The sequence below is a fragment of the Chinchilla lanigera genome, unplaced genomic scaffold (assembly GCF_000276665.1).
Source record: "Chinchilla lanigera isolate Chin_1 unplaced genomic scaffold, ChiLan1.0 scaffold00093, whole genome shotgun sequence".
Classification (NCBI taxonomy): Eukaryota; Metazoa; Chordata; class Mammalia; order Rodentia; family Chinchillidae; genus Chinchilla; species Chinchilla lanigera.
Window position 1 is genome coordinate 265,162 of NW_004955494.1, and position 11,736 is coordinate 276,897.

At 58.3% G+C, this 11,736-nt stretch overlaps 2 protein-coding genes across 3 annotated transcripts in view; one reads left to right on the forward strand and one right to left on the reverse strand.

Moving 5' to 3' along the window:
* Positions 1 to 3,616, forward strand: part of Epha1 (EPH receptor A1) — a gene marked incomplete at its 5' end in the record, with an annotated part of 12,770 nt that extends 9,154 nt beyond the window's left edge. For both annotated transcript variants that reach the window (XM_005405360.2, XM_013504977.1), the window contains 7 exon segments: positions 181 to 366; positions 500 to 561; positions 674 to 880; positions 1,052 to 1,201; positions 1,469 to 1,662; positions 3,041 to 3,196; positions 3,283 to 3,616. In XM_005405360.2, coding sequence (XP_005405417.2) covers positions 181 to 366; positions 500 to 561; positions 674 to 880; positions 1,052 to 1,201; positions 1,469 to 1,662; positions 3,041 to 3,196; positions 3,283 to 3,361 — 1,034 coding nt within the window.
* Positions 3,617 to 3,682: 66 nt separating this feature from the next.
* The window catches only part of Zyx (zyxin), a gene marked incomplete in the record, with an annotated part of 8,538 nt that continues 484 nt past the window's right edge, over positions 3,683 to 11,736 (reverse strand). Inside the window, 9 exon segments of the mRNA XM_013504979.1 lie at positions 3,683 to 4,165; positions 4,368 to 4,488; positions 5,267 to 5,445; positions 5,550 to 5,719; positions 5,832 to 5,964; positions 10,084 to 10,614; positions 10,715 to 10,807; positions 10,965 to 11,164; positions 11,566 to 11,736. Coding sequence (XP_013360433.1) covers positions 4,061 to 4,165; positions 4,368 to 4,488; positions 5,267 to 5,445; positions 5,550 to 5,719; positions 5,832 to 5,964; positions 10,084 to 10,614; positions 10,715 to 10,807; positions 10,965 to 11,164; positions 11,566 to 11,736 — 1,703 coding nt within the window.

Below are 11,736 nucleotides of genomic sequence, written 5' to 3' on the forward strand. Positions count from 1 at the left end.
GTGTCCCTTCCCCAGGATAGAAAGCTCTCATCCTCCCTCTTGAGCCGAGAGGCAAGGCGCAGGCCCCCTAGTCTTCTGATCCTCAGAGGAGAGGGCTAGAGGAGTCACTTGGGGTCACTGTGTGATCCTAAGGTAGCCCAGTGGGGTATTGGGTCCCAACCCTGTTTCCTTTCTCCCCAGGGGAGTTTGGGGAAGTTTATCAAGGGATCCTGAGCCTCCCCCGCCAAGACTGTAAGACTGTGGCCATTAAGACCCTGAAAGACACGTCCCCAGATGGCCAGTGGTGGAACTTCCTTCGCGAGGCCACCATCATGGGCCAGTTCAACCATCCCCACATTCTGCACCTGGAAGGCGTCATCACAAAGAGTACGAGCAGTGCTTTCTATGAGCTGGGGGTCGGAGGGAGAGTACAAGGGAAGGAGGGTGAGCCCACCCACCGGAAGTGGAGGGTGTGTGTGGCAAGGGCAGGAGGAGTGATGGCATGCACTCTGCATCCCAGGAAAGCCCATCATGATAATCACAGAGTTCATGGAGAACGGAGCCCTGGATGCCTTCCTGAAGGTAAGGAGCACAGAGGACCAGCTGGGGAGAGGGATGTGCCGTGGAGCCCCGAACCTTGGGAAGAGGAGAGAGACCTGTCCATCCTCTGACTCACTCGCCCACGCTGCTGTAGGATCGGGAAGACCAGCTGGCCCCTGCGCAGCTGGTGGCCATGCTACATGGCATAGCATCCGGCATGAACTACCTCAGTGACCACAATTACGTCCACCGGGACCTGGCTGCCAGGAACATCTTGGTGAATCAGAACTTGTGCTGTAAGGTGTCTGACTTTGGCCTGACTCGCCTTTTAGATGACTTTGGTGGCACCTATGAAACTCAGGTTAGAGCCCCGTATATGCCCCGTTCACATGCTTCATTGCGTGCCATTCCTAGTTCCACAGTACACGGGGACTCATGTTGTACAGGCACAATAACCTTCCCTCCCCTGCCCACAATAACGTCCCCTATCTATGCCTCATGCATGTCACTTGTCCACCCTGTGCCTTTGTAGGGGGGCAAGATTCCCATCCGTTGGACAGCCCCTGAGGCCATTGCCCAGCGGATCTTCACCACAGCCAGTGACGTGTGGAGCTTTGGGATTGTGATGTGGGAGGTGCTGAGCTTTGGGGACAAGCCGTATGGGGATATGAGCAATCAGGAGGTAAGTTGGGAATATCCCTCCCCATCGCATCGCTGACTCAAGCCTCATCTCCTCCCACATCCAACCCATGTTCGTTTTCCACAGATAATCCTATTTCCTACTGGCCCGCTTTTTGGACTCCGACATCCTCACGCTCGGTTCTCTTTGCCTTGCCCACCCTGGTCAGGGTTGTTTCAGAGGCTCCCTGGCAATGACTTTGTGTGAATGTTGTTTACTTCTGGGCTTCCAAGTGGGCTTCTGACCCTAGGGCACCCCTTCCCCCTGCAGGTAATGAAAAGTATCGAGGACGGGTACCGGCTGCCCCCTCCCGTGGACTGCCCTGCCCCTCTGTATGAACTTATGAAGGACTGCTGGGCATACGAACGCACTCGTCGGCCCACCTTCGCCCAGCTGCAGGGACATCTGGAGAAATTGCTTGCCGACCCCTACTCCTTGAGGACCATTGCCAACTTTGATCCCAGGTTGCCCTGCTGTGGGGGGACAGGGAAGGTCAGAGGTCAGATCTGGAAGCACACTGAGAGTGTCTGTGGAGAATTTTGTGAACTGCAACTTAAAGCAGCCAGTTCAGGATTACCCACATTGCAGAAAATTACAGCCAGACCCCAATCCACTAATCAACCTAGGACTTGTCCTGCAGCCGTTGCACTGTATGTATTATGGCCAGAGCCACACTTTTCCTGGGGAGATTTTTGGCCCAGTCTGGGACTTGGGATGCATCCCCTCCTCCATGGAAATATTCCTTCCTGTGGAGCAGAGGTTCATCTGTTCAACAAATCTAGACTGCCCACTGGTGCGATCTCTGCACGGGACTCTGCAGCTACGGCAAGGTTGCAGTCTGGCACCTGCTCCAGGGCGCATAAGCAGCGAGGTTGAGGTGGGGACCGTAGGGGCCTACCCCAGCCTTGGTGGCCCGGAGAAGCCCCTCCCAGCGCATGGCCAGTTGGGGAGCCAAGGGCTGGCAGACTACAGAAGCTGCAGGATGAGGGAAGCATCCAGTCTAGGCTAAAGCTCGGGAAACACAGAAAAGCACTTCTCAGACTGGACTTCCCATGTGCAGGGAACTGTCAACCAGTTTCTGAGAACTATCCCTGGGAGGGCAAGATTATGGTCACAGTTGCATTTCACCAAAAACAGCCAAAATGGTGAGCCTGAGGCAGGAACAAGAAAGGCAGGGAAGCCGGGCGAGGAAGGCTCTGTTTCAAGTGTTTGACCGGGTAAACCAGCCAGGCTTCCTGGCCGCAGTACCAAACCACCATATATAACCTTGTCTGGGAGAAAACATGCTCCAAGTTCCAACTTCTGCAACTATCTTTTGGAGCACAACTCCCTCATACGCTGGAGACTGCATGTGCTAATCTTTCTGGAATGTTGGATATTTTCCCCCCAGTAGATTTACTTTGCTAATGGTTTTTGGCTCTGGCTGGCTTTAGTACAGGAACACTCATTGTGTTGCGGGTGTCCACATACAATAACAGCGGAGGCTGAAGGTGGCAAGTGGGGGCTGCTCCCAGGACTCAGGGGCCACCCTGGGAAGGGCAGGACCGCACCCAGCCGCAGGGCCTCTGCCTCCTGCCTTCAGCATCCTCTCTGGTGGGCTGGGATCCACTTCCGTTGGGGAGTCCCAGGGCAGCCACCTTCCCTAGATCTGTCAACACTGTGGGACTGTCAGCAGTTGTTAAGCACACCAGGAAACCGGCCAGGAAGTGGGTCCAGACAATGGCCGGCTCATTCCACAAGCTCCCTGCTGGGTATCCAGCCTCAGTGCCCACTGCTGATGTCAAGGCCAAAGCCAGCCAGCCCTGCGTCTGCAGATAACCGACACACCCTCCCGTCCCACAGGGTGACTCTGCGGCTGCCCAGCCTAAGCGGCTCCGATGGAATCCCCTATCGAAGTGTCTCTGAGTGGCTCGAGTCCATCCGCATGAAGCGATATATTCTGCACTTCCGCTCAGCAGGGCTGGACACCATGGAGTGTGTGCTGGAGCTGACAGCTGAGTGCGGACCTGGAGCTGGGGTGTCTGGGTAAGAGCGGGTCTGGCGTCCGAGCCTCTAGACTCAAAAGCCTCCCTTCCTTTCTACAGGGACCTGACGCAGATGGGAATCACTCTGCCCGGGCACCAGAAGCGCATTCTTTGCAGTATTCAAGGATTTAAGGACTGAGGGTCCTACCAGGGAGCAAGAGCAGGGCCACGGTCACTCCGGGCCCTCCCTCAACCTACAAGATGTAGGCGACTGGTGCTGCCCCTGCCTACTGTTCCAGAGCTGTGCCTCTGGGCCCAGGAGGGAGCCTGTGTTTTCGAAAGGGAGTGGGTGTACGTCAAGATGATTGTGGGCAGGTGGGCCCTGGGGATGATTTAATATATATACATACATATATATTTTTGTAAATAAACAGAAACTGAGTTTTCATCCCTACCCCTGATCATTTTATCCCTCCCTCCTCCAGGGGCGGCAGACACACAGTGAGCCAACTATGGAAAGTTCTGGAAAACAAGGTTTTTTTAATCTGTAGCTGTAGCCACAACCCGGCAGCGTGGGCAGGGTGGGTGTCCAGGCTCCCGGAGGGTCAGGGCATCTCCCGACCCTCAGCAAGCGGAGTACGGGGGCTGCTCAGGGGCCAGCCAAGGGCGTTGTCGTGCAGTGTAAGCAGCAGCACTAAACTGGTGCCCCTCGGGTGGGGACCCGGAGGACAGCGGGCAGGTGAGCCCTGCAGGCCGGGTGGGCGGTGCTGGGGCCCTGGGTCGGGCACTTGAGATACCAGGGAGGGGTTTGGAATGGAGGAAGGCAGGGCGGGTAGAGACGAGGATGGGTCTCAGTGTGGGTGGTGGAGAGGACCTGTGGTCTGGAAGGAGCTCTCACTCAGGTCTGGGCCCTGGCTCTGTGGCAATTCCGACAAAGCACGTGGCCGTCCAGGGGAAAGCAGCCGTTGTCGTCCGCCTCGATAGACAAGGGCTTCCCGCAGTCCTGGGAGAAGGAAGGGTGAGAGGATCACTGGCCCAGAAGGTCCCTGTTCTTCCCTTCTGTCCCGGGGTTCCATCTTTGAGTTACCAAGACCACTCGCTCCCTAGGGCTCAGAGCTGGTGCCCTGGTCACGCTTGTTCCCGCCCTCTGGCCAGTCCCTTAGTTTGTCTAAGTGACCACCCCAGGAGCCAGAGGGACAGCTGACCTCACACTTGTAACACTTCATGTGGAAGTTCTTGTCCAGAGCGACCACTCGCACGGTCTCGTCACGGCCAGGCTCCGGCATGATGGGCTCCGCGCAGACAGAGCACCGCGGGGCGTACTGCCTGGGGGTGCAAGAGCAGGACGTGCGGTCAGAGGCACCTCAAGCCTCTCCCCTCTGGAGAGCTCAGGGTAATGAAGCTGAGGCTGTCCATCCACGCGGCAGACCTCACATCCCACACATCCAAGTAGAGGAAGCTCAGGAGAAAGCGCTACAGCCGGCCTTACAGGGAACGTCCTGCCTCTCCACCCACCTTCCCAATGCTCCACCTCTCACACCCAAGAGGTCCCACCTGCCCTACCCCCCTTGCAGGTCCTTCTGCCCGCACCCGCAGGCAGTGCACAGGGAGGTGCAGCCCATGCCATCTCAGGCGCAAACCTAAAAACATAGCCCCAAGATGCACCATCCAAGGTAGGGCGCAGATTTTGCAGTTTTCCTAGCCCACCCTTTAGCTGTAAGTTCTCACTCGGACTGAGAACCTGGCAGCCCTACAAGCTTTATATTGCTTTTAGCGAGAAACTTGTGCCCCAGAAGGCTGAGCTCCAAAGGAACTGTAGAACCAGCCCGCTTCTGAAACAAAGTCATTCTAGCTCATGCCACAGGGCACCGGACACACCCAAAGGAGCCTCAGCAAGGAGCCAAGGGCTGCAGGGAGCACAGGACCACCCAGGTCTAGGGCCACCACACAACTAAGTCCAGAGGAGTCCTTCCCTGCAGTCACAGGCAGGATGTGGGGCCAGGAAGCAAGACCAAGGGTCCGGGACTGTCCAGGCCTAGCAGCAGGGGGCCTGCTCTAGACAAAGCACTGATGGAAGGCGGAGAAAAGCCCCGGAAGCCCTCACTTGTGGTAGTCAGGGACGCAGTGGGGCCTGTTGGCCTGGTCCACGATGAAGGAGGTGCCCTCCAGGGGGCAGGCGCAGATCACGCAAGTGAAGCAATGCGGATGGTAGGCTTTGCCCGTGGCTCTCAGCATGCGGTCCGTGATGGGCTGCCCACAGGTGTGGCACTTTTCCAAGGTATCCTGCGGAGGTGGCAACAACACGCTGGTCGGAATCTGGACCCCGAGGGCCGGTTTCTGAGGTTCACCACCCCATCCCCACTGGGTGCCGCACCCCAGCTACTCACAGTGTAGCAGCTCTCACAGTATGGCGCCCCCTCCAGGCTGTAGAACTGCTGTCCCTGCAGCTGCTGCTCACACTGGTGGCAGGTAAAGCAGGTGATATGGAACAGCTGCCCTAAGGCTCGGACTGCAGGCTGCGCGCGTGCCAGCGGCTGATGGCACCGGCCACAGGATTCTGGGAAGGCCACAGAAGATCGCCATCAACAGGAGGAAGAGCTCTGGGGCTCAGGCCCCAGGCAACCCTTAACAAAGAGGACAGCGTCTCCTGAGGCAGGTGGGAGACTCACCGTTCACGGCCATGTTCTCGGCCATGTTCTGCCTCTGAGGATGTTCCATGTCCTGCATCAGCTTCTGAGTCAGCTCTTCCAGCTGCTCTACTTCCTTCAGGGTCAGAGGGGCCGGAGCCCCAGGAGAGCGCACCTGAAACCCCAACACTTTCATACTCTCCAAGGTCACGCCCTCCAAGACCCTCCCAGGCCAGCCGACCAGACCCCCTTCTTCCATGAAGACTCAGCTCCTGCCTGCTCCTGTTTCCTAGGTGCTCAGCTTCCAGCGCTTCCTTCTCCCGCCCTGCCCAACCCCCACCACATAACCGTGGGGCAGGGGTGATCTTAGCCTGCATCCCCTACAGAGCAAAAGAGAGAGCGTGAGGACAGAGATCTGCGCCTGCTTCACCCCAACCCAGGCCACCTCCCCCCACCCCCACACCAGCAGTCACAGACAGGCCAGAACGACTGTGCAACGGAGGCCACGCACGCAGCAGCAGCTCGGGTCACTGAAGCCACCAAACACGCCAGGGCCACAAACCGACGTCACAGAGCATGCTCAGACACAGCCCCCCCAGAAGTGGGGTTGCAATGGGTGCACACGCGTGCACACACACCTACCCGGCCCGCCTGCTGCTGAGCAGCGCCTGTCAGCATGAGGATGCAACACAGGCAGAAGCACAGGTTAAACTCAGAGCTGTCTGCAGGAGCCCAGCCCAGCCCCCAGAAGCTCTCCTGAGCGAGAGCTTCTGGTCTACCCAACTCCAGTGCCTAAGCCAGCCCATCCGCATTTAGGGGACCCTGAGTGTAGAGACTGGGACTGGAGAGAGGGCGGAGGTTAGGGACCAGACACTGCTGTAACTTGAGAACTTTCCCTGCACTTACTTGCACAGGGAACACTGGGTGGGTCTTCTCCACTAGGAGACAAGGCCACCCAGGATGATGACCTTAACACTTGGGTACTGTCCAGCCAAAGCCATCATTCCTTCAACACCTTGGACCTCCAAAGCCTCCTGCTACCTCCTGCCATGCCACCAGCCCCTCTCAAACCCTCTACCCCTTCCCCAGATGCTCTGCTCTGAGCAGCTCAGGTCCCTCAGGTCTCCACGCTGTCCCGGAAGGCTTCTGCCATCTGCGAGCTTTAACTGACCGGAGCTCCTGAACATAAACCTCACCATCTCCCCCCCACCCACCCCACTCCCACTCCCACCAGGCTTCTCTGCTGGAATCTGGGGTCAGGGAAGGGCACTCACCAGGCCCTTGCTCTCCAGGGCCACTGAAAATGGCTGTTCGTTCTTTGAATGGATGAACTATCCTTGTGTACCCGCCCCCCCACGAAGGGCATCCATGTCCTTCAGGATACTGTCAGCCACTGGGTCCTCCCTGCCTGCTGACAGCTGTGTCATTGCTGCTGCAGCCACGAGACTGGGACTTCCAGCTCCTCAATTCTCGTGGCTCCCAACTTCTCTCCTGGAGCCACCTTGGACCTAAGGTTCACCCTCGTTGCCCCCAACCACCCCCTCAAGTCCTCTGCGTGACTCATGCCCGCCGAGTGACGTAGCAGAAGAGTTTCAGGGACCCTGACTCCCTGCCTGCCTCGTGCGCCTTGTCCATGAAGCTCCCGGGCTGGCCCTTGGTTGGTTATATCCGCAAGGCTCCCACTGTCACTCCTGCCACCTTGGCTATCTGGCCTGCTCTGCAACCCCGGGTCACACCCCTGCCTGCTTCCTGTTTCTGCCTCCAAGCTGCAGAAAGTAGGTGGAGGAAATCACCCGGCACTGCAGAGTTTGCACAAAGCACCGCAGCGCCCTCCGCACCTCCAGCCCTGCCTGGCTGTCTGGTATTTGGCTGCGGTGGCAGATTCCCAGTTGCCTTCCCACAGCAGCTGTTCCAAACCTTTCCCATCTCTCTGAGGCCCCAACAGCTTCGCCCCCTCATGCTCACCGATGACTTCACCCCTCTGTGACGGCAAGGATGGCAGGCAGCCAGTGTAAGCTCCCGCCTCATCCTTCCCATGCACACCTCCAGGGTGACCCTGTCCCCACTCTCTGGAACACTTCTGGGGTCAGACAGTCCCTGCTCTTGGCCCCGCAATCCCTGCCCCACAAGGTTCTGTCTGTCTTCTGCTTCCTGTGCTCCCAGGCTCCTAAACTGAACATTACACACACATGCGCGCGCGCGCACACACACACACACACACACACACGTAATCAGAGTCCATCCCTTACTGCTGCCAATCTTTGAAACAAGGTTACAGCACCAAGTCTGTTCTCACCACCCACTCAACCCCTCAGCTCTACACTCTGCTCCCACACAGGGCACAAATGGGCCACCTCCTGACCATCTACTCAGGTCTCTGGCCTTATCCGTATCCTCCCACTCCTCAAACCCACAGCTAAAGGTCTCCTCAGGACTGCACCCCGTTCTCCCCCGCCCCCTCAGGCCCTTCTCCCACTCCTCTGCTGGACTTCTTTAACCTCCCGCCTAACCCAAGTGATGGCTGGACCCAAGTTCCTCCCAGGCCCTCAGGCTCCCCTCTGCATGGCCTCAGGAAGCTTGCCAGGTCCTACTGCCTCAGTGTCCCTGCACCGGCCACCACGGGAACTTCTCTCCTTTGGGGCCGCTCCTGAATCCCAGCCCCACATTCCCCGCTGAATGACAGTTCCAGCTGAAAGCAAATGCCCTTGGAACCTCTTGCTCAACATACTGACAGCTGGACCCCTCCTCTTTCCGTCCAAACCATTTCCCCTCCTGGACTTCTCCATTTTCTCCCCACCCACACCCAGGCTCTGAACATCCAGGGTCTTTTTCTTCCTCCCTCCTCCTCCAACTGCTTATCAGTTGCCTCCTCCTCTGGGCCCTTCCTTTGTTAACAGCTCTCATCCCCGGGTCTTAGCTTTCATTGCAAGTAACGTTACTATGGCCTGGAAGTGAACTCACACACATCGCCGACCTCCCAGCCTGTAACACACATCTCTGCCGGACAAATGGTCCAGAAAGGTTCCAAAAGCCCTCCTGACCCAGCCACACGCTACTCAAAACTCATTCATGATCCTGCAGTATGCACAAGCTCTGTGTGGATTTCACTTCCTGCTCCCTCAAGCTCCGGCCAACCTAAGCACAGCTCTGTAATTTTCCCACAGAGCCTTGCAGCTTTCCGTTCTCCAAACACCCCCAGTACACATGCGCCCTTGAGTTTCACACACCCTAACCCTAGCTCTAACCCGCACGCTATTCCCATCAAAAATACCGTTCCCTCTCCTCTCTGGATTCTTAGTTTTGCCCATCCTTCAAGGCACACCAGCCTTTACTAACTTGCCAGTTCCCAAGCCGGCTCCCTGTTCTCAGTTCCTGTAATTCACAAGATGCTGAGTTACAGGAACTGGCACTTGGCACTTCTTCTTACACACAAACATTCTACGCACACAGACACATTCACAGTATCAGCTGGGCTGTACAGACAGTTAGACCACAAGGCCATTCGGGTCTCTTCAACTCAAAGACCTTGTCTCCTGAATGAGATGTCAAGAAACCATTTCGGTTTGCTTGTTTCTATTTTGAGCGTTTATGTGCTAGGAGAAAACCTAGCACTTTCTAAGCATTAGCTCACTCGCTCTTTATAACCACTGTATGGGGCAGACAGCGCTATTTCAAGGGGAGAGAAATTGAGGCTCAAAGTGCAGCTAATCTGCCTGGGTTTTAACAGCCTCTGCAGAGCTGAGCTGGGAATTCTATCCCGGGTCCACAGACTCCCGAAGCCTGAGCCTCTCTGACAGATCTCTTCCCTCTGTTGTCCCTGTCCAAGGAGCACAGGGCACAGAGCACAGAGCTGGCACTCAGCTGGTGCTGGCTTAGCCAGTGTTTACTGGGGCTGCAGCTATTATCTCCAGTTGGGCCTCGGGTGCTGAAAGCGCTCAGAGAAACTGAGAGATTAACTCAAAGCCCAAGAATGGGAAAAACCAAGGCTGGCCTGGTGATCTCATCCTCCCCTGTAACATTCTGGGACAAAGGTACAGGGAAGGTTGATGGAAGCCTGCAAATCCAGAGCCCTGGCTGCTCTGCCCTGTGACCCGGCTGCGCCCAGCACCCGATCCAGCCAGGCTCACCTCCGGAAAGAGCTTCTGCTGGGCTTGCTCCCCCCAACCTAACCCCACAGGGTGAAAATTCCTAACCTGCCATAGCCATCCAGCCTCCAGGTCACCTTCACCTTTTCCTCCGCTCCTGGCTGAGCCCGACCCCAAGCCCTGGTCTCAGCGTCATCCTCCCTCCTCACCTGGCTTTGGTTTTGGGTCAGATGGGGCGCTGGGTGCTGCTTCTCCTGAACTTGGGGCTTCTCCCTCTGCTGCACATAGGTGAAGCCAGGGGGCTGAGGGGAGCCTGTGCCAGTGGCTGAGGGAGCTTCGGGAGACCCCAGTTTTTGATTGGGCTGCGACCCAGGTCCACCTGGGGCTCCCGGGCTGAACTTGGAAGCCACAGGAGTAAACTTGGATGACACTGGAGAGAACTTAGGAGCTGGAGCGGGAGCCGCAGCCTGAGGACCCCGGGGCTGGGTGTTAGCAGAAGGCACAGGCTGGGCCTGGGGCTGGGCCTGGGGCTTGGCCTGGGGCTGGACGTGGAACTGGACCTGGGGCTTGGGATGGGACGGGACATGGAACGGTATCTGGCTCTGAGGCTGAGTCTGGGGTGCAGGCGGGGCTTTGGCCGGCGCTCCTTTCCAAGGAGGCAGGGGTGCTGTGCCCCCAGCTGCAGGCTTAGGGCTGGGCTTGGGAACAACAACAGGCGGGGGCACATATCCAGAGGACACCTGGAGGAGGAGGAGGTGGGAGAGAGAAGTGCAGTTAGAGGCAGCAGTCTCCATGGTGCTACCCTCTGGGCTGGGCACTTCCTGCAGACCTGTCCCTTACCCGGGCTTTGAAGGGGTCATTCTTGGTCATGTCATCCAGCAGCGAGGACAGAGAGTCGATCTCCAGGTCAATGCTGCTCACCTTCTCCCTAGGCTAGAGGGCCAGGAGTCAGAGCACCCATCCCTACCCATCCCTTCCCATCCCTTCCCACCCGACTCGCCGCAGGGCAGAGGGCCGGAGAAATAAGAGCAAAGATCCCCCTCCATTTTGGGGGGGGTCCTAACTCGGCGGCCCACTCTGGGCTCCGTACCTGTGGTGGGAGCTGGGTGGGGGCCTCAGGCCCCCCCTCCTCCTCCAGCGGGGGCGGTGGGGAGGGGAAGATGTCCTCCTCCAGGGGCGCAGGAGGAAACGGCTCCTCGATGGGTGGTGGCGGGGGTGGGAAGGCACCTCCCAGGGCACCCTCCGTGTCGTCGCCATCCCCGAGCACCGGAGGCGGGGGCAAGGGAAAGTCTCGGTGGAAAAGACAAAGGGGGCATCTTCACTTTCTCCCAATTCTCCTCCCGGTGCACCCTTAACCCATGACCCCGGGGTCTTTCGGGGTCATGCAAGAGAGACTGGAAAGGGAGGGCGGGTTAGGAAGGGCCGGGGCTCGGCCGAAGAGGTGCAGCTCCCGTTACACTTCGGAGAGCGGGCGCTGAGGGGACGATCCGGGGCCCACATTCCCGCCTCCCACCCCGAGGCGGGAGACTTGGAACGATCCCAGGAGCCTTGGCTCCCAGCCACGAGCTCCGCGATGAGGTAAGAACATCTGCTCGGGACAGGGTGGCTGCGCCCAGCCCCCTCCGCCACAACCTTTCCAGACAGCCCCAATGCCCGAAGCCGGGGTGCAGCCTGCAAGCCCAGCCACGTACCTTCCGGGGGCGGCGGGGGGATCTCGCCCACCCGGCCCATCTGTGCGCGCTGGGCCCCGGCTGCCGCGGGAGACTCGCTGTCCCCAAGCCGGAAAGGATTCACTTTGGGCTTTGGGGCCACCACCGGGCCGAACTTCTTCTGCGGGGCGTAGAAAGCCGGAGCGGAGACGG